At 35.2% G+C, this 25,770-nt stretch overlaps 1 protein-coding gene across 1 annotated transcript in view; it reads right to left on the bottom strand.

Moving 5' to 3' along the window:
• The window catches only part of l(3)80Fj (lethal (3) 80Fj), a 499,933-nt gene that overhangs the window by 195,546 nt on the left and 278,617 nt on the right, over nt 1-25,770 (bottom strand). Inside the window, exons 22-23 of the mRNA XM_069845727.1 lie at nt 10,939-11,185; nt 10,482-10,718 (exon numbers count right to left, since the gene is read on the bottom strand). Of these exons, the coding sequence (XP_069701828.1) occupies nt 10,482-10,718; nt 10,939-11,185 (484 nt within the window). The remainder of the gene's footprint in view (nt 1-10,481; nt 10,719-10,938; nt 11,186-25,770) is intronic.

The following is a 25,770-nucleotide window of genomic DNA, read 5'->3' on the forward strand; positions in this document are numbered from 1 at the left end:
ACTGGAGCTGAGTTATTTTAAAAGGTGTCACGAAATGGCGTTCTTGCGATCATAATTTACCCATATTTGTTTTCTTTGTTTTTTAAAATAATATTTATGTAGGGTACCTCATTTTTTCATTTGCATAAACAATGATATACAACTGAGCGAGTTGGCTCAGATGGTAGCGTTTGAGACACACATTCGGGAGGTCCCAGGTACAAACCCCGTGGCAGACCAATCTGACTGGAGTTTTTCATGATTTCCTTTAGTTATAAAGGCAAATGCCGGATTGGATAGATACATGCCATGATTCATCACCGCCTCAATTACCAATACCAAAAACATTAATCAAAGTCTATAATCAGTTACATGAACACAAGCCATCTACGACACACAATAGAAACAGGAACTCAACAAGAGTAAAAAGGGCCTACTCATATACCCACACATTCTAAACATGCGACATGACCACAGATGTAAAAAAAAAAAGCACAGTATGGTTAACATAAAAATTATCTTTATACACAATCAACTCTATTAATTTGGAGTGATTTATTAACACTTTGAGCCTGGAGCCATTTAAATACCCTCGTTACCGTGTGCCGGAAAGTTTTAAGGGTTGGAAAAAAAAATTAATAAAATTAATAAATTTAGAGATAAAAATATAAAATTTTAACAGGATTTAAATAAAGATATATACTTTTGTATATGATAATTGTATTGGTACTTACATTTCATCCCGAGAGCGTCTTGTTGTTGCAGATTTTGGCACATTATTCCAAGATTCCATAGATAATTCACACTAATTATATACATATAAAACACACTTTTGACACTAAATATTACTCTCTTTCACATTCAGTTATCTTAGCATTAGTTTCTTTTCACTGCTACTCCCAATAGTTCGCTCTTGTATGGTAGATTTCGAAGCAATTCCCGATGCAAAGTCCCACATCGCATCTTGCACAGTAGATGGTCGTGTACTTCTGTGTGGCCTTGCCAGTGTGATGCTTGCCTCTATCTGCACAAACTTTGCACGTACGCTGTGTATGACCTTTTTGTTTCGATCCTGTACCAGGAATCCTGTGAGGAAAATGATCTCTTCCAACAAGCCTACCACCAGTACTTAGACGTGATGGTATCGTCATTTCCATCCCTACACTCGTAACAAGACTCTCTGCAACTTTTGCGATGAACTTGTGAAGTGTCAATTTCTTTACACATTTTTTGTGATGCAAAATATGTGCATTCACAAGTGCAAGATCAAAGAGGTGAAAAAACAACCTTTTCCACCACTTCAATGATTTCCTCTGAAAGGAATAATATGAGAGCATCCGGTCAGATTTATCTACTCCTATTTTGAATTTATTATAGTCCACAACTGCAATGGGTTTTATTTTTTGATGCTCTCCTTTCGATGTTGTTTGAACAATGTGATCATCATGTGCAGTGCTTAGTAAATATACATCTCGTACATCACGCCATTTTATAGCTAGGAGATGATCTCTTTGTGCAGTCAGTTTTTCCCCTTTTTTTTAGTTTTTCTGAAAATATATCTTTTGGCATTTCTTTGCGATTTACCATAATGGTTCCTACTGCTTTTGTTTCAACAGTCCACAGGTGATCGAAAAGTTTTGGACTTTAAAAATATCTGTCCATATAGACTATGTGCCATTTGTTTGTTACTGGTTCACATAATCTATTGACAACACTGAAAGCAGCATTATAATCTACCTCTGTTTCGTGTGCACCAGCATAAACTTCGAGACTGTACACATATCCACTGATAGCCTCGCACAGTTCATAGATTTTTATTCCATATTTATGAGGCTTTCCTTTTACATAAACTTGAAAAAATATTCGACCCCGAAATGGACAGATAGCCTCATCTATTGTAAGATTTTCATCTGGAGTGTACAAGTCTCTAAATCTCGTTGTGAGGATATTCAAGAATGGCTTTATTTTGTAGAGAGGATCGTAGGCTGGCTGGTCTCTGGCGACACGTCTCTCATTGTCATTTAGGTGCAGCATTGTGAAAATTGCCAGGAATCGATCCCGAGACATCCCAACTGTTTTTGTGTAAGTAGTGCGTAGAATTGGCTCTGAAGTCCAGTAATCCCTTAGAGACGGCTTCTTTACTAAGCACATATGAATGACTATTGCAAAAAATATTTTTATTTCATTTATAGACACGTCTTTCCATTGAGCATATATAGATTTTGGTTTGATAGGTCTTCATTTTTTCTGATATTGATTTGTTGTTTGGCATATTTATTTGTTTCTGATTGAATTTCCGAAAATATTGAATTGTCAACAAATAAATTGAATACATCAATGGCAGAGCTTTTGTCATTTATTTCCAAATCTGGGTTCAGTCCCGGATTTCCAGAAAATATAGGTTTATTTACTAACTGAATATTTTTGTTCCACCTTGAATTTGTTTCTGTGGGATTTCTAGAAGCAGCTCGTTTTCTTTTTCGTCCTTTCTCTGGTTGTGGTTCTATTGGTAGGCCTATAGGTTCTGTTTCTGGGTCTACTGGTACAGATTCTGTTTCTAGCTCTTCTGTTTCTGGAAGAATAAAATCTTGCTCCGTAACAAAACGATTAGATTCCTCAACCTCATAATCTGAATTGGAATCATTTAAAATTTCACACAGTTTGGCACTCGTTACATATCGCGGCCGCGAAGGTTGCACATCTGTACTCATCCCTGGCTTATCCATTACGCATTGAACACACTTCCACTGTAATATCTAGGAACCAACTGGAGATACTGTGAAACTTTTCCTTATGAGGCATTCTATATTTAGTCTGGGGTCATAGAATTACAGCTGGAGAATGTTATCTTATGAATGCTGACATAAACATTACTTCAAGAAATGTTTCTCTTTATGCCAAGCTACCAGAGGTATAGCACAGAACTCCAGATGGCATAGCATGTAAATGCCATAAGCTAGAGCCCTCTGCTTTATGAAACTAATACTATATGAACAGGGCTATAATATGGCACAAGATTCATAATGATACCTCACATGGTTCTCTCAAAACGAATGTTCGAACTTTGCACGCAAGCTTTGAATAAGTCGCTGAGGTTGAAGACGCAGCAGTACATTGTTCCAGAGGGCATAACTTGAAGTCTAATTAAATTGATGTCTTTGCTATATAAAACTAAAACTAGAATGACGGACCTACAATACAATGCAACATTCATGTTGAAAACTCAAACGGTTTTAGTGTAGTACATTTTTAAACTTGTAATGGTAATAGTACCATGTCCAGCATCTTGGTGAATTTAAACGCATGGTAATATTACCATGGCCGGGCGCAAAGTGTTAAAGGATGCATTCAAGATTAATTTAGAAAAATGTTAAGCGAATTATCCTTGCGCCAAAAACGGATGTTCTCTGAACCAAATGATCATATTTTAATTATTTGCATGTAATAACAATTACGAAACATGTTAAAGGAATTATCATTGCACTAAATGAGTGGTCTCTGGACCAAAATGATCGCATTTTAATCATTTAAATACAATTTAAATTAAGTAACATATTAAACGATTTAGCCTTCTATCAAACACGAATGTTCCCTGGACCAGATGTCCTATTTTAATTATGTACTTACTTTATATTTATTTCTAACAAGTGCAGCGGAGTGCGTGGGTACAGCTAGTTATGAAATTAATTAAATACTGACATTTATCACCTTTTCATGTAAGAAATGTGTTCGTAATATTTGGAATTACAAGACAGTAAAAAATAACAAAATGTTACTTTATCTTTAAACATTTATAAAAATATAACTACACAGAGGAAACTTGTTATATTCACATATCATGAAAGTACAAAATGTATCCAAACATCAACAGTTGCAAATTAAGCACTGTAATATTCACTTTTTAAACATCCTTACACTAGTGTCCCATGTATCACATGGAACATGAATTATTTAACATTCTGGAGAAATGATTGCAACAATAGTCTTCAATAATAATAACTTAATAAGACTGACAGCACAATCATCTATAATAAGTGACAACATCGTATTAATTAAAGACACAATACACTCACAATTTATATCTCTTGCAGTCTGTGAAGATGAAATCGGAGGTTGTTATGGTTTCGTTATCTTAAGCACATACTCTGTTATTAATATTATAGAATTATTGATTATAGACGAAGGCTTTTTAAACATCGCACAAACTTTCTTCAAACATGCTCCAATATTTTTCTTTCTTTTTTGAAGCATGAATTTCAGAATGGAGAACTAAAATAAAAGACAGACTTACAAAGTAAAAAATGTATCGAAAATGAAATTAACCATACTTTTTACTAATTTCACAAAACACGAAAATGGGCATTTTTGTTGATTGTTCTACTTTCGAAGATACATAAGTCAAGTGCCATTTTCTGAGTTCCCATAGGCTAACATGCTGGTATTTTTGAAACGATTTGTAACAGGTGTGCAGTGAGTTTTATAGCATCCAGCAGTAAGTACTACTCTTAGATGTGTTACTCAAGTAGGAATTCAGTTTAGTTTCTCTTTGGCAGGTACGTGATTTTGTGCAATGTGAATTGTATTTCAGTCATTCTATAACATATTATACAATAGGCTCATTTCACAGAAATTGAAACCAGGGTCAAACTTTTTTTTTTTTGTGGTGAAAAACTTTAGCTAATCTTCATAGAAAAATATGTGATATTTATTATGGTGAATTTCATTTTTGCCTCATGAGTTCAGAAGTTGACATTTTCTATTTTGAATATCTATGTAGTTGTATGCTGAGTGTTCTGTAAATGAGAGAACACTTTACATTTTTTAGGAGTCACAAACATGACCATTAATAGAATTCTTTCTCCCCATACCATAGGGTTTAAATAAACATTTCCAAACATTGTACGTAAAAACAAATCATAATGTCTTATCAAAACCCAGAAAAAAAAAAAAAATCAAAATTTGATTTAATATTAGAATTTGTGATGGTCATATATGTTGACAGGTCAGGAATGTGACATTGTAATTAATTACAAACGTTTATACTAGAGAACACTGTGATATTAGTTTCTAATACTCTCATTAAATAGCACCAGTAGTAACTTCCTGTTCAAGTATTTTATTTTTTATTGCTGTAATTATTGTATTATTGTAATGTTATTATTGTATATTATATACCACTGCCACCAGGTGTATACCCAATTGTAGTGTTAATAAATAGCATACATACATACATACATACATACATACATAACCACATGGTATCTATAGAAGCTAGATAATGTGACAGACACCTATGTTCAATCTAGAAGTTTCTAATATCAAATATTGACAATGATCAAGGACAGTATTACCAAAGAAAGAAAAGTGATGCAAGTTTTAAGGAAAAAGAAAACGACACAAAACGAGATGGCATACAAAAGCATCAATTATGAAAAAGAAAGAGAAGAAGAAACTGAGTCAGACACAAAACGACAGAGGAAATAAGAAGAATAACAAGAATAGTTCAACTGAGTTAACAGGTCCTTCCAATGCTTCTGTCCCTCAAGCTTCACCTTAAAGGATTCCACAAACTCTTGCTAAGGCAGTGAAGAAAATATGAAAGCTTTGCCAGCATCACCACACAAGCGATTAGCAGTTGTGGATAGTGTGGTGGAGAAAGTGTTTAAAACTCCAAATAGAGAACAAATCTAGTGGTATCAACAATAATCAACGTAGGGAATTAGTGAAAATATTCTTGCACTGCTCCAGATATGTGTGAAGAAATGACTGTATCAGAAAATGGAGTTATAAAATGCATTCACAAATATTACCTTGCAGTACACGTGAAAGAAGCACATGCTTTGTTCAAAGCTGAGAATCCTATAAACTGCCATCAAACTGAGTTCTAAAATTTCACCTGGCATATTTTTACTTGTGGAAATATTCAGTAAGAAAGCATGGAAGCCATTCGTTGCACAAGCATCTTCTGTGGACAACTCTAATATCAGAGTTGTTTTCCTTAAGAAACAGTCTGAATTTAACTTTATATATCAAAAAGATGATGTAGCAATCATACAACTGGATAATATCATTCAAACATTATCATCACCCATAATTAATAATCATGGAATTGTAGTTATCTAAGTCCATACAATGTCACATATGTGATTACCTGTCACAAACATGACTGACAAAACTTCATTGCATTACACAACTATAATACACAATTATTAATTTTGTTTAGTGATGTTTGTTAGTCCTCCACTAATCTAAAAAATTACAAAATGTTTATGTTTGTAATATATGATTCACAGAATTTTGAAAAATAACGAATGTATGCCAACTGTTACTTCTATTTTTTATCACATACATGATCATTAAAAAAAAAGACTTTTAACATTATCAGGAACTAAGTGTAATAAATTCTGTGTTAGTATTTATGGTAAAAATATTTTACAGTAATGTATGTAACAAAATATGGTTCTTCCTCCATTTCTATATTTACGAACCAAATTACCATATTGTACCTGCATATAGAAATATGTTTGTCACAAACATGACTATGGAACGAGCCAATAGTGAATGATATAAACTTTGCTATAAGTGCTTAAAATTAAAGTTGGTATCAAAATACGAAAATGCCTCGCAAGTGTGATAATAACCCAAATAATTTTTGTTATATTTGTGGGGGAAATTAGTTTTAAATCACAAAAAGGAAGAACCTTCCATTATTAAAAAGACATACTATCATTAATTTGGTTGCAGAGCAGGAGCACAAGGTAAGGCATTTGCACCCTATATTTGCTGTCTAAATTGTACAACAAAACTACATGAGTGGCTAAATGAAAAAGAATGATGTCATTCATGGTACCGATAGTGTGAACTCCACTTCTATATGGTTCCTTCTATTATTGGCATGATCAATAAGATAAAACAAACTTTAACTTAACCAAATATTCCTTCAGCCATTCATTCTGTACCTCATAGTGATGATATGAACTATTTGTGTTTGACCTTCCAGCCTCCTACACATTTGATTTAGGCGAAGAGCAGACATCACAACCAACATCAGATGAAGCAATGCAAAAACAATAAAAGTCTAAAGAATTCAGATTTTATACCACCCAAGGGAAAAAATGGAACTCTCTGCATCAAAATCCATAGTTAATTCCCGATTTACCACGAAAATCGTCTGTAGCTGCATTTAGATTGGCAAGAGGCCATGATTGTTTGGCCAAACACCTTCATAGAATTGGAATATATCAGTCCCCTAACTGTCCATTGTACAACTCAAACCAAGAAATGGATTCGGAACACCTCAAAATCTGTGCTTCAGTGGCTGGTCATGATAATGTCTTTGAAAAATATTGGAGTGCAAGAGGTCAAATGACTTTATTGTCAAACGCCTGGCATTAGAAAACAACAACAACAACATTGCTATCTACCTCGGATTAAGATTCTGGCTGATATGTACATCTATTATCAGGCAGTAAGTACATCTCATTTGACGATGTGTCAGACAAAGAACAATTGTTTATATACATCTGAAGTCTGATTAGTGTAATATGTTACTAGTCAGTGATGTATGCAATGGAGGGGGAAAGAACTGACTACTCTACCCCATTATCTCCTGGCTTAGTTGCCTCATGAGATGTCTTATTGGTGTCACGAGGTCCAAACCTGTCTTTGGACAGTTAACTAAATAACAACATTGCTATCTTTTGAATCTCATAAAGTGAGTCAAAATGAACTGCAGAATCTTGTAAGAGTCTCAGAATTGTCTAAGAATAAAACAGAATTGCAAGGATCAAGACTTAAACAGTGGAATTTACTTGAAATAAATGTTAAAATATACACTTTTTATATTCAACAGTTCTTCTAATCAAGGAAATATTTTTACTTTGTAATTATGCAGATATAATAGAAAGAAAAAGGTTACAGTGTATGACCATATCAGAAGAATGCCAGAACAACAATTACCAAAAATAATTATGAAATGGATCTCACCAGAAAGAAGGGAAAAAGGACGACCAAAAAAGACTTGGATGGAGGATTTACTAGCAGCTATGAATGCTCGAGGATTAGAGCGAGGCCAATGGATGAACAGAGAGGAGTGGAGTTTGGTTTCCGAAAGACGACGACAGCTGTTATGACATTGGATTGATTGACTGAATTATGCAGATGGTCTAATGGATGTCATGTGTATTCAACATATTGCAAATGAATAGTGAATTTTTACAAATTCTTCTCAAGTTAGCCTGAATGCTGTATTACTACACAATGGCAATGGAATGGAATTGAATTGAATTTTCGGGAGGGTGTCACTATGGTCCAGCACTGCGACCTTTCACGATCTATTGTGGTAACCCTCAAGCTAGATGCATCCCCAAACCCACACCAACTGACTACACTCTGGTTCACTGCATACACAGATTTCGAGCGGGCAATCCCCCTTGTCTCTAGGCCAGCCCCCTCTGTGCATTGACAGCTGGCATTCAGGAAAGCTACAGAATGATGATGAAATGGAGAAATGTTGATGGAATGCTGTAGATGCCTAATATGGAGAAATGGGAGAAACCCGAGAAAAACCCCAACTGTGACCTTGTCTGCAACATGTGTCACTATAGATTTTTCAATAAAAAATCCTATGCCTGACCAGGGCTAAAACCCGGACCACCTGCATGACAGGCTGGAGGTCTGACCACTCAGCCACCACAGGGGACACATAATGACAAAAAATTACTAAGCATTCCAGTTGTGTATGCACTTCTTATAAAAGAAACATGAGCCATTCAGAGCAAAAGTGGTTAAAGTCAAAATTTGGTAATGAGGTTTAAAGTAAAAATTCTGTAAAATATAGTGCAAAGTAGCAATTAATATGTCCTTCTTGCTATCCACTGACTACTAATAGTTTAAATAAATTGAATATTAATTGCTACTTTGCACTGTATTTTACAGAATGTTTACTTTAACCCTCATTACTCATTTTTGACTTACACCAATTCAGCTCTGAACGGCTCCTATGATAATACCAAACAATTAATTAATTTCTTAAATTATGACAAACACAAGTATATGTGCAGATTTAAAAGTTGTGGCTATTGTATTATGTATTCAGAAGAATTATACGAAATACTGCTGCTTTTTGTGTGGGTGGGTTAGCTATGCAAAGAACAACATTATGTAACTAAGGAATGATCTTTCCTATAGAATCTAGAACCAGGTGCAAAAACATGCTATTCACAAATCACTCATATATGAGAACAAAGTAATATTACCAGCATTGCATATGAAATTTGAACTGATGAAAAACTTTGCTAATGGAATGAATCGAAATGAAGCCTTTAGGTGTCCTTTTCATAAATTTCCGCGACTAAGTGATTCTAAAATCAGAGAAGAAGACTTGATAGACCCTTAAATAAGAAAACAGATATCAATACGGGATTTTGATGAGCTTCTGGCTGGCGAGGAGAAAATTGTTGCTTTAGGTCAGTTGTAAGAAATTTCCTCAGTAACAACAGGCAGTCAAATTACAGGGAAATAGTAGACAGTAAAATAGAGTATAACATATCTCTAAAAATGCATTTCTCCACTCCTATCTGGACTTCAGTAAGCAATGAACATGACGAGCGTTTTATAAGGATACTGCTACTCTAGAAAGGCACTGCCAAGGTATGATAACTGGAACACATTGATTATTGCTAACTGGTCAGTGATAAGAGATGTTCCTGAAAGAAGACAGGCTGTAAGACTGTAAGATACATGTTTAAAAATACATAAGTAACTGTATGGTCAAATTTATTGTTAATATTTTTAAATATTAAAAATATCTTCTAAACATGAACCATTGTCATTTTAGAATTTAGCAGATATAAACTACAATAACTGATTAGTCTCATATGTGAGACATACTATTCATTAGTGATGCATGTAAGTAAATAAATAAACACTGAAGGAAATGTGAATGAGTACAAACGTCTCATAACACCTTCTTAATTTTAAAGTGCCATTTGTTATTCCAAATTGCCTTTCCTACTTATTTTGAAGAAGGGATATCATACCTATTGGGAATTTTACAATTTCACATAAATAACTAAATGGTTGAACTGCGTCAGTCAATCTGTAATGATATTAATGAACAATTTTCTGACATTTTTCACCTAATAATAATAATAATAATAATAATAATAATAATAATAATAATAATAATAATAATAATAATAATAATTCTTTATTTATACTGGCAGAGTTAAGGCCATAGGGCCTTCTCTTACACTCTACCAGGTCACAAAGTATACAAGCAGTTAAAATTTAACAAAAAGTTAAAGAACAAAATACTAATATAATACAAAAAAAAAAAAGTAGATACAGATAAAGATAGAAATGCTGTAGCATTTTTATATTTCTTCAGCAATGAAAAAAGTTCAAATCAGACCTCTTCTCAATAATAATCCACCATTGCTTTTATCTCATTTAGAACGAAAGTCTTATGTGTCTTAACATGTAGATAATCAAATAATGACCTGTTTTAGTTCTCCAAGAGTCCTCTTCCAAGGCAGCCAAGAGAGATGGCAATACCAATTTCACTCCGTGTGCAGACAGCTTGCTCATTACAACTCTAGCTGTATCATCTGTGGCATCTCTAACATATTGACTTCCATCTCCAAAGCATAACAGCAAATGTGGCAGAACATGTACAATATATGGTTCAAATAATCTGCCCAGCATGTTGCAAAGCATCTCAAATGCAAATAGTGCACCTGGAATGATTTAAATATAAAATTAGATTACATAAAAACTAACATAAAACAACTTTGTATTTTAATTGCAATTTCCAAAAGGTCAATTTGGAACAAATATCTCAAGTAAAGTCTATGTAAAAGTTTAAAAAATAGTAAATAAAAAACGCTAGCTAAGAGAGATTTGTTGTTCATATGGTAAATTAACTATGAAAGAAAATATGCATGCATACATAGATACCTTCTCGATGACGATAATTCTTTTTATTCTGAATGGCTGTCGTCAGAGTATTCATTATATCAAGTTGCTTAAGGGCAAGGATGCCCATTCCCTTAACCAATCCTGCCAAACCATAAGCAGCTCCTTTCCTCTCGCCATAATTCTCAGATTCCAGCAACTGGTAAAGTAACTTCTGGACCAAGTGTGGTGCGTCATCTTTAACAGCAGGAACTAGTGGTGGAAGGCAATTAGCTACTGCCTCTTGTACCTGTAGCAAAATAACACCAATTTCGGTATTACACGAGCAGATGAATGTAGAATGAAAGAGGATGAAGAGTTGAAAACATATGTCAAGTCTGTAAGTCAGCTGAAACAGTGACAAAATACACAACTTCCAAGCATAAGATTCATTTTAAACTACAGGTATCTGCCTCCTGGCACCGTAAGTATAAAGATATTAGATTTCTTTTATCTCTAAATAAAATTTCACAGATATTCATTACTGCGTCTATTTTGTTACAACACATATAGGGTGAAATATGTAGAAAGCACTGAAATTTCTGTTTTGTATAAGTATTTAGCAAGACATGTAAAATATATAAGGCATACTTTAATCTGCCTAATGAATTTGTTAATGAGTGAAGTTCAGAAATTGTTTCATTAACCTGTTCTTAGAAAAGAAAATCAGTAGGGAGTGAAAGAAATAAATTGAAATTCTGTAACAGATTTTAAACTTTTATTATGTTTGTGCAAATGTCATTAAATTATAAACAATCTTGAAAGATTAATTTCTGAAAGAGAGCCTACAATTTTATATGGATATTTTTCGTTATTTGAAAGCACCCTACTGCCACCCTATGAATGTTTATTTTGTTATAACTGAAATACGTTTGAATGTTGGGAAGTACCAAATATTGCTTACATGATGTTACAAGACTAGTCAACAATGGAGGAATATAAGCACATAAAAACATAGCCCCATGCGTTGCAACTCTCCACCATTTGGAGACAACATTACCATAGACAAAATGTATTGACACTGCAATGAGCTAGAATTAGTATGTCATATTCCCCTGCCACCGATAACATTTCACGTGATCGAGAGGAGACTGTTTGGGTTGAAATATGGTCTGCACAAGAATTTAGAAAGTTATTTTCTCATGCAAAATAGTAAACACTTAATCCCAGTTTTCCCGAGGATAGCATCAATGGCACTCTTCCATTTCTACATAGGTCATGAGTGTTTGGCAGTTTATCTCTACCCATCACCATGCTATTCATTATATAAAAACAATGACGTAATGAATAAGGACCACCTCTTCAAGTGTCAAGCCATCACAAAAATCGATGCAGATGAAAATTCTCAGCTACAGAAATATTATTGGCATGCAAGAGGACATCCAACAGCCAAGAGCATTAGCAAACAACATCATTTTCTAATTACAACATATGGGTAATGCTAAATGGTCTACAAATAAAGCTCAACAGAACATACTAAAGTAAAGAATTCCAGAGGTAAAATAGTTCCCAATTCATATCTGCGGAAGGGACTACTTCAGAAAAATTATCAATAAAGATCCTATAATTAAACACTTTGGAAAAGAATGGAATGTGTGAAGTGGACAGACAGAATAAGAAATGAAGCTATGTTGGAAAGAATGGGTGAATAAAGAATGATGCTGAAACTGATCAGGAAGAGGAAAAGGAATTGGTTGGTCACTGGCTGAGAAGAAACTGCCTACTGAAGGATGCACTGGAAGGAATGGTGAATGGAAAAAGAGTTCGGGGCAGAAGAAGATATCAGATGATAGACGAGATTAAGATATATAGATCATATGAGACAAAGAGTAAGGCATAAAATAGGAAAGATTGGAGAAAGCTGAGTTTGCAATTAAAGACCTGCTCTTGGGCAGAACACTGAATGAATGAATGAATGAATGAATGAGTGAATGAATGAAATACTGGTAGTTTCACTAATACGGAAAAACTGAAATATTGAAAATCATCCATGAACAGAAGCTAGACATCATTACGATACAAGAAGCAAATATTGAACAGGAAAACATAGACCGTTTTCAATGAAGAATTTATATATTACCACAATCAAAGCAAATAGTTAGTGGAATTTTAACAGCAGTCTGTAAGTCGATCCCTCATTAATTTAATATTGTGAAAGGATGACTAATGAAGACAGATCCGAAATCATAAAAGTGAAATTATGGAGAGATAATTATCATATCACTCCTTTTAGCATAATATATAATGCACAAGGAAATAATGCAATTTAGAATATATATCAGTGAATTAAAAAACAGCAATTGTTGGAGACTTAAATGTACATACCTAAACTGGGGATATACTGTACAGATATAAATCAACCAGAGAAAAACAATTATAGATTTTATAAATTCAAATAACGTGGAATTAGTATACCATCCAAATGACATATCAACTTTCCTCCATTATAATGGTTTAATAACTAACCCAGATCTTACACTCCCTTCATCAGATATATCACAAATACATCTCGTAAAGCAATAGACGACCCAGGATGTGGACATAGACTAGTTATATATTTTCTCTTACAGAAGAAATGAAATATATTTCAAGGCAGCAAGGTCAAGGATACGCGGGGAGTGAAAGAGACAGCTTTGGCAGGTCTGTCTGAGTGTCTCTTCTTTCACGTAATGATTGCAATACTGATAATTATTGGTGGTACTGAACTAAATCCAGGACCTGCAAGCGGCAACGACAACCAATGTCAAGTGTGGGATCTGCAGAAAGAACTTACGAGTAGGCGTGCTGTGCAACCAGTGTGAGAAGTGGTTTCAACTGACTTGTCAGAAGATCAGGAGGGAACAGATAGTAGAAGAAACGTGGGTGTGCAAGAACTGCGGGAACAAGGTAGGCAATAGGGAGCTCATCGGTCTTTGGAACGAGGTGAAGAAGCTACGCGAGAAGCTAGAGAAAGCAGAGCAATGAATCAAGTATTTGGAGGAAGAAAATAAGTTGTTGTGACGGGAAAAGGAAAATGGCTTAGAGAAGGAAAAGAAGCATTGTGCAGCAAGCGTGATCATCGGAGACTCCATCATTCACCATGTAGGAAATCTACAATCGGAGCTGGCGACAGAGTGTTACCCTGGGATTAGAGTGAAGGAGATGAAAAGCGTAATCGAGAATCAGGAACAAGGGGACCTGGAAACATCGTGCTTCACGTAGGAACAAACGATTTGTGAAGAGATGTTGATTACATCATGGCAGACGTATATGACTTGAAACCTTTTAGACGATGGAAACGAAGAAGAAATATCTGGCAGCTGGGATCGTCATCAGTGGAATCGTCAGACGGAGGGACATGAACTGGAGGAAAGTGGGTAGTGTGAATAAAGCTTTCCAGTGGGTAGCGGAGTGTCTTGGTGCACGTTTCGTCGATCCAAACTGCTGGATAGATGCTTTGGAAGAGACAGAATCCACCTAAATCAGAGGGGAGCTACATAAATGGGATCCCTCTCTGCGCGGGTAGTTTCTACAGCATGGGGCGGCGGAATCGAGGACTTATCAGCGAGCAGTGGGACCGAAGGACCATCAGCGGATGGCGGGGGCGAGGGACTACCAGCGGTCGGGAGGGGCAAGGGTCTACCAGCGGTCGGAGGGGTCGAGGGACTACCGGCGGATGGTAGGTCCAAGACCTATCAGCGGGCGGCGGAGACCAGCAGTGATGACGAGGTGCATGGAGATCCAGAATGTTCAAGTAAGGACAGCCCTATTAAGACTACTGTAGGTTAATTGCTTAAGTATTAGAAATAAACTTATTCCATTTTGGAACTTGGTCGATGTTTATAATCCAGATGTAATAATTGGGACAGAATCATGGCTTAGGGAAGATATAAATGACTCGCAAATTTTTAGGTCGGATTATAGGGTCTTCAGAAAGGATAGAAGTGAGAAGGGAGGGGGAGTTCTTGTTTGTACTAAAATAGAAATAAGTAGCAATCTTCTGTGGATACATGAAGAAGTTGAAATATTGAATGTTCAGATAAGAAATGGGCGGGAAACCTTAGATGTAATAGCATGTTACAGACCACCCAGTGAATTAAACAATTTAACTTTACTTACTTACTTACAAATGGCTTTTAAGGAACCCGAAGGTTCATGGCCACCCTCACATAAGCCCGCCAGCGGTCCCTATCCTGTGCAAGATTAATCCACTCTCTATCATCATACCCCATCTCCCTCAAATCCATTTTAATATTATCCTCCCATCTACGTCTCGGCCTCCCTAAAGGTCTTTTTCCCTCCGGTCTCCCAACTAACACTCTATATGCATTTCTGGATTCGCCCATACATGCTACATGCCCTGCCCATCTCAAACGTCTGGATTTAATGTTCCTAATTATGTCAGGTGAAGAATACAATGCGTGCAGTTCTGTGTTGTGTAACTTTCTCCATTCTCCTGTAACTTCATCCCGCTTAGCCCCAAATATTTTCCTAAGCACCTTATTCTCAAACACCCTTAACCTATGTTCCTCTCTCAGAGTGAGAGTCCAAGTTTCACAACCATACAGAACAACCGGTAATATAACTGTTTTATAAATTCTAACTTTCAGATTTTTGGACAGCAGACTGGATGATAAGAGCTGCTCAACCGAATAATAACACGCATTTCCCATATTTATTCTGTGTTTAATTTCCTCCCGAGTGTCATTTATATTTGTTACTGTTGCTCCAAGATATTTGAATTTTTCCACCTCTTCGGAGGATAAATCTCCAATTTTTATATTTTCATTTCGTACAATATTCTGGTCACGAGACATAATCATATACTTTTTTTCTTTTCGGGATTTACTTCCAAACCGATCGCTTTACGTGCTTCAAGTAAAATTTCCGTGTTTTCCCTAATCGTTTGTGTATTTTCCCCTAACATATTCACGTCATCCGCATAGACAAGAAGCTGATGTAACCCGTTCAATTCCAAACCCTGCCTGTTATCCTGAACTTTCCTAATGGCATATTCTAGAGCGAAGTTAAAAAGTAAAGGTGATAGTGCATCTCCCTGCTTTAGCCCGCAGTGAATTGGAAAAGCATCAGATAGAAACTGACCTATACGGACTCTGCTGTATGTTTCACTGAGACACATTTTAATTAATCGAACTAGTTTCTTGGGAATACCAAATTCAATAAGAATATCATATAATACTTCCCTCTTAACCGAGTCATATACCTTTTTGAAATCTATGAATAACGGATGCACTGTACCCTTATACTCCCATTTTTTCTCCATTATCTGTCGAATACAAAAAATCTGATCAATAGTCGATCTATTATACCGAAAACCGCACTGATGATCCCCAATCATTTCATCTATATATGGAGTTAACCTTCTCAAAAGGATATTCGACAAAATTTTGTACGACGTCAACAAAAGTGATATTCCTCGAAAGTTACTACAGGTAGCCTTGTCCCCCTTCTTAAAAATAGGTACAATTATAGACTCCTTCCATTGTTCTGGTACAATTTCCTTTTCCCAAATAGCAAGTACAAGTTTATAAATTTCGCTATATAATGCACTTCCACCCTCTTGTATTAATTCTGCTGGAATTTGATCGATACCTGGTGACTTGTACTTTTTCAGATTTTCTATCGCAATTTCGACTTCTGAAAGCATGGGTTCGGGTATAAATGGCTCAACAGTTTGTATTTCAATTTCGTCCCGATCATTTCTATTTGGCCTATGTACATTTAATAGTTGCGCAAACAAGTTTTTCCATCTGTTTAGGATTGATGGAGAGTCTGCAAGCAAGTCACCATTCTCATCCTTGATCACGTTTACCCTTGGCTGACATCCGTTCTTAAATTCCTTTATACCCTTATATAAATCTCGAATGTTTTTATTCTTACTATTTGTTTCTACCTCATTCAGTTTTTCCTTCAAGTAACCTCTCTTTTTATTCCTAAGTGTACGACTTGCTTCCCGTCTTTCACTGAAATAATTATCTCTCTTCTTCTCAACTGGATCCTGTAAGAATTTCTATTTTGCCTGTTTCCTTCTTTCTACTACCATGTAACAATCTTCATCAAACCATGGTTTCTTTTTCTTAGTTTCATAATAACCTATGCTCTGCTCAGCTGCAATTTTGATACTATCGCTGATATTTTCCCACACGCTATTAACATCTAATTCTTTCTCAACTTCGTCGGAACTTTCTAAAGTGGCAAACCTATTCGAAATTTCGACCTGATAATTTTGCTTAGCTTCCTCGTCCTTTAATTTCAAAATATTGAATTTAGTAATATTAACTTGTTGCTCTACTCGCTTGGCTACTGATAATCTTTCTCTTAATTCTCCAATCACCAAATAATGGTCAGAATTACAGTCTGCACCCCTGAAAGTTCGAATATCTACTATACTAGTATGTCTCCGTTTATCTATCAAGATGTGATCTATTTGGTTGTGTGTCAATCCATCTGGAGAAGTCCAAGTATATTTATGTATATCCTTATGGGGGAATGTTGTACTTTTGACAATTAAATTTTTCGTTGTGGCAAAGTTGACTAATCTAACTCCATTGTCACTACTAATTGCGTGTAGGCTCTCTTTTCCAATAGTTGGTCTAAAAATATCCTCCCGTCCTACTTTAGCGTTGAAATCCCCCAATAAAATTTGCATGTGATAGCTAGGGAACTGATGCACAAACTAAATGAATATCTTAATACAGTATCGGAAGACCGAAACGTAGTAATTGCTGGGGATCTAAACCTCCCGAAAATTAACTGGAACGGGATTTCATGTACAAATCCAGATGCACAGACCTTTGTTAATGAATTGATCTGGAGTAAAGATTTCACGCAGGTAGTAAATGGCCCGATGCATAACAACGTCCCCTTAGATGTTTACCTACTAAGACCTGTCTCTCTCTTTGTCAACTCTGAAAGTCTTCATAAAATAAGTAATCACAATAGCGTCTTATTAGAAAACTTCTGGGAAAACACAGTAAATCCGAGGTCAAGTCCAGTGTCTGTCTGGAACTTCAACAAAACCGATGTCCATGAATTACAAACGTTTCTACGACAAAAGCATGATGACTTTCTAAGGACTGAAGGAAATATGGAAAATGTGTGGCATAAATTTAAGACTATAATTTTCGAGGCATTAGTAAAATGTATACCTTCTAAAATAATTAAGAAAAATCCGGGTCCAGAATATTACACTAATTACATTCGCTTCTTAAAAAGTCAAGGCGCACATTTAGTAAACATAAGTGAAGCCATAAGCATTGGAATAAATATGTCGAATTAGTTAAGAAACTTGAGTGTGAAAAAAGGATAGCTCAGGAAAATTTTCTAAAAACCATTTTAAAAGAAGATGAAAGTAACAATTGGAGACAGTTTTATAATTATGTATGCAGGAGGAAAGGAAAAAATGAAGGGGTACCGGTAGTGCTTTTACGAAATCAAAACGGAGAAAGTATAACTGATGACAAAGAAAAGGCCGACTTATTAAACTCCTATTTCATTTCGGTTTTCAATAACAATAATAATAATAATAATAATAATAATAATAATAATAATAATAATAATGCTGATAGGAGTGGTTGTGTCACAGAGCGTGAATGTGAACCAAATTCGACTTTCAAAATAACTTTCAAAGGGATTAGAGAGAGAATAACGAAATTAAAAAATCTGAAGTCTCGAGGACCAGATAGTATTGCTACAGAGATTCTTACATTAGGTTCCGAGACCATAATTCCATACTTAATGAGTATATTTCATGTTTCCATAAACAATGCAGCTATTCCATGTGACTGGAAATCAGCTATAGTGGTACCCATATTTAAAGGTGGAAATAAATTAGATGTCAGAAACTACAGACCGATTAGCCTTACATCTGTCGTATGTAAAGTCATGGAGCATTTGATATCGGATTATATTCATTGTGTTCTAAATGCGAAAGACTGGTTTTACAACTGCCAGCACGGTTTTAGGGAAGGCTTCTCATGTGATAGTCAAATTACGTCGCTGGTTCAGGATCTAGCTGAAGAGGTAGATAGAGGAGGAAGAATCGATGCAGTTGTGAGTGATTTTTCGAAAGCATTTGATTTGGTGCCACATGACATATTACTAGATAAGTTAAGTAGGCTAGGAATAGATAAAAGAGTGGTGCTATGGATCCAAGAATTCTTAAAAGGTAGAACCCAGAGAGATAGAGTAGGTCATGAAATATCGGAAATTGGGAATGTAAGTTCAGGGGTGCCACAGGGCAGTGTTCTGGGGCCATTACTCTTTATAATATACGTAAATGACTTATGCCACAATATTACATCAAATGTGAGGCTATTTGCAGACGACTGCATTATCTATAGAAAGATTAGAAATAATTCAGATGTGGATGCTATTCAAACAGACTTGAAAAAAATTTATAACTGGGCGTTAATGCATAGGATGAAAATAAATGGTTCTAAAAGTAAATCTGTAACAGTTTGTAAAACCCGAGAGGAAACTAGTCTTAATTACGAATTCAGTGGTGTTGTAATTCCGCAAGAACAATGTTGTAAATATATATAGGAGTGTATTTAAACTCCAAACTTTCTTGGGGAGAGCATGTTGATAATGTTACGGGTAAAGCATGGAGGGCACTTCATTTTATTATGAGAATCTTGAAAAAGGCTAGCCGCAAATTGAGGGAAATAACATATCTAACGTTAGTGCGACTGTTAATGGAATACGGAACTACATGTTGGGATCCCTATAGAATATATCAGGTAAATTCCTTAGAAAGAATCCAGTATAGGGCAGCTAAATTTGTTACAGGTAAAAGAGAAGATGGAAACGATACGATAAAAGAACTTAAATGGGAAACTTTTGAAGCTAGAATAACATCATTGTATAGAGCACATCTAGGTCAGAAAGCATGGGTAGACATAACGGCTCAGTTAGAGAAGCCAACGTACTATGGTAGGAACGATCATGATTTTAAAATCAAATATAGAAAACAGAAAACGGATGTAGGTAAATTCTCATTTTTAAATAGAACAATAAATGATTGGAATGACCTACCTGCAGCGGTCTTTGAGGGCTGTCCTTCCTTAAGGAGCTTCAAGAATAACTTAAAAAGTTTTGTATAAAGTGTAAATTAAAATTAAGGTGACATTTAACATTTAATTTTTTAAGGTGACATGTATTTATTTGGCTGACGAGTTACTCCCTTGGTTTGAATTGTAAATTATTTAAAAATAGCATGTAAGAGAGTCTTAGACTAGAAATGTTTAGTTTAAATGTAGTTCTGTTTATAAGTATGCATAAGGGTGTAATTACACTAGTCAACAAATTTTAACTTTTTGTCTGTCACAGAAATGAAATCAGCTGATTTTTACTAAATCGACCCTGCTGATTACGAAAATGGCAGCGAAAAATCTGTAACACGTAACATTTTTGTGTGACAGAAGGGGAAATATTTTGATTAAAAAAACGTTTTCACGCATTTCAAAATACGTAATTACAGCAGTGAAAATAAATAAATTCCTGAGATGCAAAATTTATACACAAAATACACTGACGTTTCACAGAAAAATAATAACACTGCATAAATAATAATTACAATAAGAAAAAGTGGCATTATGTTCCATTTTTTCCCTTCAAAATAGGCTTTTACTTTATTAATTTAAAACTGGATCAAAGTAACTATAATTTTTTAAGGTTTATAAATTAAATTGATTAAAATCTCAAATTAAATAATTTAGGAGCCCTACATTGAAGTAAACAACCATATACAGACTTCAAGCTAGATTTAAAAAAAAAAGTATTTAGTTACTTAGAGTTATTTTTTCCTCTTGTAGTTTGAGTCACCTCTGAACAAAAACCAACAGTAGTCCCCCATCTTACTAGAATCCCACCTTCCTTGATATCGTTGTTCCATCCTGTGTATATCTTGATGGAATCTTTCCCCTTTTTCATCGCTTACAGCTCCTAAGTTCTCTAGGAAAAAGTCCAGATTGGAATGGAGGAAATGTATTTTCAATGACATACGACAACCAAGCTTCTCATAACTATGCAGGAGTTCTTGTACAAGCTATTGGTAATTGTCAGCTTTATTGTTACCTAAAAACCCACTAACATCACTTACAAAGACATTCCAAGCTTCTTGTTCCTCAACACTTAATTTTTTTCAAAGCTCTCATCTTTCAAAAGTTTCCTAATTTGAGGGCCAACAAAAATTCCCTCTCACTGAGTTTCGGAAACATATTCCTTACATATGCAAAACCTTCTCCATTTTTATCCATAGCTTTAACAAAACTCTTCATTAAACTAAGCTCGATATGTAAAGGAGGAAGCAGTAATTTTTCCGGTTTTACTAAAGGGACATACTTGATATTATGTTCTCCTGGGACATAGCTTTCTCTGGGAAGCCAGTCTTCACTATGTAGTGTTTTTCAGTCGCTCTACTACCCCACAAACAGAGAAAGCGACAGTATTTTGTGAATCCATCCTGAAATCCGAGCAATAAGGCGACAATTTTCAAATCTCCGCAGAGTTGCCAGCAGTATATTTTATATTGGACTGCATCTAGTAACACTGACAAATTTATATAAGTTTCCTTCATATCTACTGAATACGCCACTGGAATTGATGGTTTAGTGTTTCCATTGTGCAATAACACTGCTCTTAAACTTATTTTGGAAGAATCTATGAATAATCTCCATTCCTCTGGGATCTGTTGAAATCCTAATTCTTCCATTAAGCTGTCTATATTTACACACATTCACATAGAATTCTTCATTATAAAATACTTTGAAAACCGTTCATGTCTCTTCCTGTACAATGAAATTTTAGTATCTGGTGCTAGCAGGTTCCATTGTTGCAGTCTAGACCCTAAAATCTCAGCTTGTTGTTTAGTGAGATTAAGATCTCTTATTAAGTTGTTCAGTTCACATTGTTGAATTAAATGGGGTTCTTTACGACTTTCTGGGCTATAGGACGGATCAGAGAATGTTGATGGTTGAGCTAAATCATCTGTTTGTTCTATTGGAAGAACCAATTCCTCCAATTGCGAAGGAGGATTAGGAACAGGGAGTTTTGGTCCAGGTGGTACAGGTCTTATTGCAGATGGAACATTAAGATATTCAATTTTAGATATTGTTTTCTTTGAAAATCCCATAATCTTTGTTAAACAGAAATAACGGTCTTCTGCATGGCTTGTCGGTTCACGCCAGATCATTGGAACTGCAAACGACATACTTCGAGTATTCTCTCCGTTCATCCAGTTTATCAGTTTTGAGTAACATGTTGTGCAGCACATATGGGGAGCCCATGATTTGTCATCACACACATTACATTCAAAATAGTAATAAAATGCTTGTTTTAACTTATCTGATAACGGCCATTGCTGCGATTTTGCCGTAAATTCTCCACATACGTAACAAAAGCTGTCCGGCGAATTTACAAACGCACGACGAGATTTTTTCATTCTGAGAAAGAGTAAATGAACGCGAAGATAAGCACTTAAAACCAGCGATACAACTTGTCACAAGCTCAAACAATATTCAACTAATCCTAAAATGCAATCTATTTCGCTCTAAAAGCCCACACTCTCAGTGCTTTCTGTCGGTCTAGCGTCATAAAGCAATAAAATAATACAGATATATATCACCCACTACGCACCTTACTAATGCAGACTCATGTATTTGAAAGAACCTATTCCTTAAAATACACTTTTAGTATATCCTGAGCAACAATAAGTTATAAAACGTATGAATATACTGTGTAACCGTTTACATAAAGCCCATAGTTCGATACCCGAGTTCTTTGGTAAATTCATTCTTATTTTTTCACAATTTCCAATTTTCCTCTTAAATGATGCGTGATGGAAAATTTTCAAGTTCAGATCTAGTATCAGCACACAAAAATTGATCTAAAATGACCATTTTCATCCTTGTGACAAAAACCTTGTTGACTAGTGTTATTTGTCTTATTTGAGCTGTTGTATTAGTGAAGCGTGATGAGTAAGTGAAGTTATGGTTTTACAGTGCAGTGAATAGTTCCGATCAGTGATAATTTATAGTGTCAATGAAATGTGTTCTATAGTGTCAGTGAAATGTGTTATAGAGTATCAATGAAATGTGTCCTAAGTGTCAGTGAAATGCGTCATAGTGCCACTAAGGTGAGTGAGATGAGAGTAAAGTAAAAGATTATTATCAGTACAAATGTGAAACTTATGTAGGGCCTATAGGCCTATATATGTAGGTTGTATTGTAGAATTAGGTTCACTTATTAATTGAATAGTTACCCCGAAAAGAGATCTAACCAACAAAAAATCGAAAGTTGAGTTTTCAGTGGAATAGTGATCTATCGAAGAAATGTCATCGCCTAGCGGATGTAAAGTGACATAATTTCTCCTTCAAATGTTAGTTTTTTTTGTTTCAATATTGGGATTCCGGCAAATAGTGATCTATCTGTTCTAAATGGCGGAAATAGGGAAACAATCTGTGAGTATTAGTGCTGAAAAACAATTAAATGAAGGCCAGAAGCGCAAAATAAACATTCATGAATGGAAGGATAATAAGAATAACGCCTTAAGGAATGCTGGGAAGCCATATATGAGTAGGAAAGGCACTTTGTGCCGGGAAAATGTGTATCAGAAACGGTGAGTGGAACACTGATGTAACTGCAATTTTTATTATAAGCTGTGTTTTTTTATTAGTTTTCATATCTGTAGTCCGAGTCATTAGTAATATTTCATTAAATATTTAGGTAACATTGTAACATACACATAGGGTAAACTAGGTAGTTATTGACCAGTATACGGTGATTGACCGCTTCCTTTTTTCAAGTATATTGTGAATAAACCACGCTCGTGATTTCACTTTTTGCTGCATATACCTCTAGTAGTAACCCTTATTTGTGGTTAGTTGTCGCTGTTCATCCCACTGAGTTAGTGTCTGTTGTCTGAGAGGACTGAAATCGATTGGAAATGCAACTGAACCTAAACAAGTGTAAGTAACTAGAGAAATTGCTAAGAATAATGCATCCAATAATTTATTTATTCTGCAAAGGATACATAAATTCTGGTGCTCGTTTTTACACTCACAGTGTGAGAAAAGGTATAAGGTTTCCGTCCACAGAATATTATTTTGTTAAAGTTTTTATATGACATAAAAATGCCCCGTGGTCAATCACTATAAAGTGAATGGCCGCAAACTACAGTGATTGGTCGTTCATAAATTATTTGTTAGAATAATGACCAATTTGCTTCAATTCTATATATGTTATCGGTTAAATGATGGGGATTTTTAGAGGACTGATACTATATTATAATGCCTAAGCCAGGTAAAGTGCATTATACAGGGGAAGCTTTACAAAACGCTACAGAACCTGTCCACAGTGGATTTGATTTAAATGAAGCTGCCAAGAAGTTTGGTGTCCTAAAAGCAACCTTAGCGTCCAGAAGCAAATATCCCGTTGAAGGAAAAGTGTTCTTTGGTCCTCGTCCAGTGCTGGGGAAGCCATTTGTAATAACATCAGAGAAATGACACACACTTGCTTCTGATAAGGCACAAAAGAGAAAAATGGAAGAAGAGGCAAGAGAAGGAAGGAAGCGAATAAGAAATGAAAGAAAAGGCAGCGAGAAGAGTTCTTTTCTTATTTTTTTAACTTGGTTATTTAACGACACTGTATCAACTATGAGGTTATTTAGCGTCGATGGGATTGATGGCAGCGAGATGGTATTTGGCGAGATGAGGCCGAGGATTCGTCATAGATTACCTGAAATTTGCCTTACGGTTGGGCAAAACCTCGGAAAACCCAACCAGGTAATCAGCCCAAGCTGGAATTGAACCCGCGCCCGAACGAAACTTCGGATCGGCAGGCAAACACCTTTGCCGACAGAGCTACACCGGTGGCGAATAGTTCTTAAAGAGAAAGATCAGAAGAAGAGAAACGAAACAGACAAGAAAAAGGTGAAAATTGTGAAAATGTGTTGTTCAATCACTAATAAATGAGTATTCAATAACTGTGCAGTAGACGGTCAATCACTAATAAGCGTGTGGTCAATAACTGTGCAGTAGACGGTCAATAACTGTAAAAGTGGACTTGTTGTGTTTATTTAATTTATCTTTGCATTAAAATTTTATTTTTTCTTTTGTTTATTGATTTTGACTTGTTTCTGAATCTTCACTTGACCCAATGCCTTTAAAATTCTCTCAATAAGTTACCACTGTTTTCCGCTATTTCATTGTTTTATTATTCATTAGCTTAAGTGGTCAATCACTATACAGTTTACCCTATTACGTCGTGTGAAACCATTTTTAAAAACATGTTTTGTCGAATACACATTATTTCCGATATGAAAATTTATTGAAAACTAGGAGGGAGAAAATAGTATTAATTTCACAAAAATATTTCGCTTTCACACTTATTTTAAATGTAAGCTCTATGTTGATTTTTTGTACACTACAGGTAATCATTATTATTATTATTATTATTATTATTATTATTATTATTATCATCATCACACTTTTTATGTTACTGTATGCCGCTGTCGTAATCAGTGTGGAGAGATTCTTCCTGATATGAAGAAACAGTTATTCCAGAACTTCTACAAACTAACATACGATGAACAGAACTGTCTTTGGAAAAAATGTATGATCTTTTTAAGGAAACTAATCCTAATGTCAAGTGTTCACGCAGCATATATAGAGGTATATTCAGGAGTGAATTCAGATTGAGATTTGGTGCACCACGATCAGACTCTTGCTCATATTGTGATGAAATGTATATCCAACTCGTGGCAGCTGACACTGAAGAACTAGAGAAGAAGATTACTGCACAGAGTACACTTCATCATATGAAGGCAGAAGGTGC

The sequence above is a fragment of the Periplaneta americana genome, chromosome 14 (genome assembly GCF_040183065.1).
Source record: "Periplaneta americana isolate PAMFEO1 chromosome 14, P.americana_PAMFEO1_priV1, whole genome shotgun sequence".
NCBI lineage: Eukaryota > Metazoa > Arthropoda > Insecta > Blattodea > Blattidae > Periplaneta > Periplaneta americana.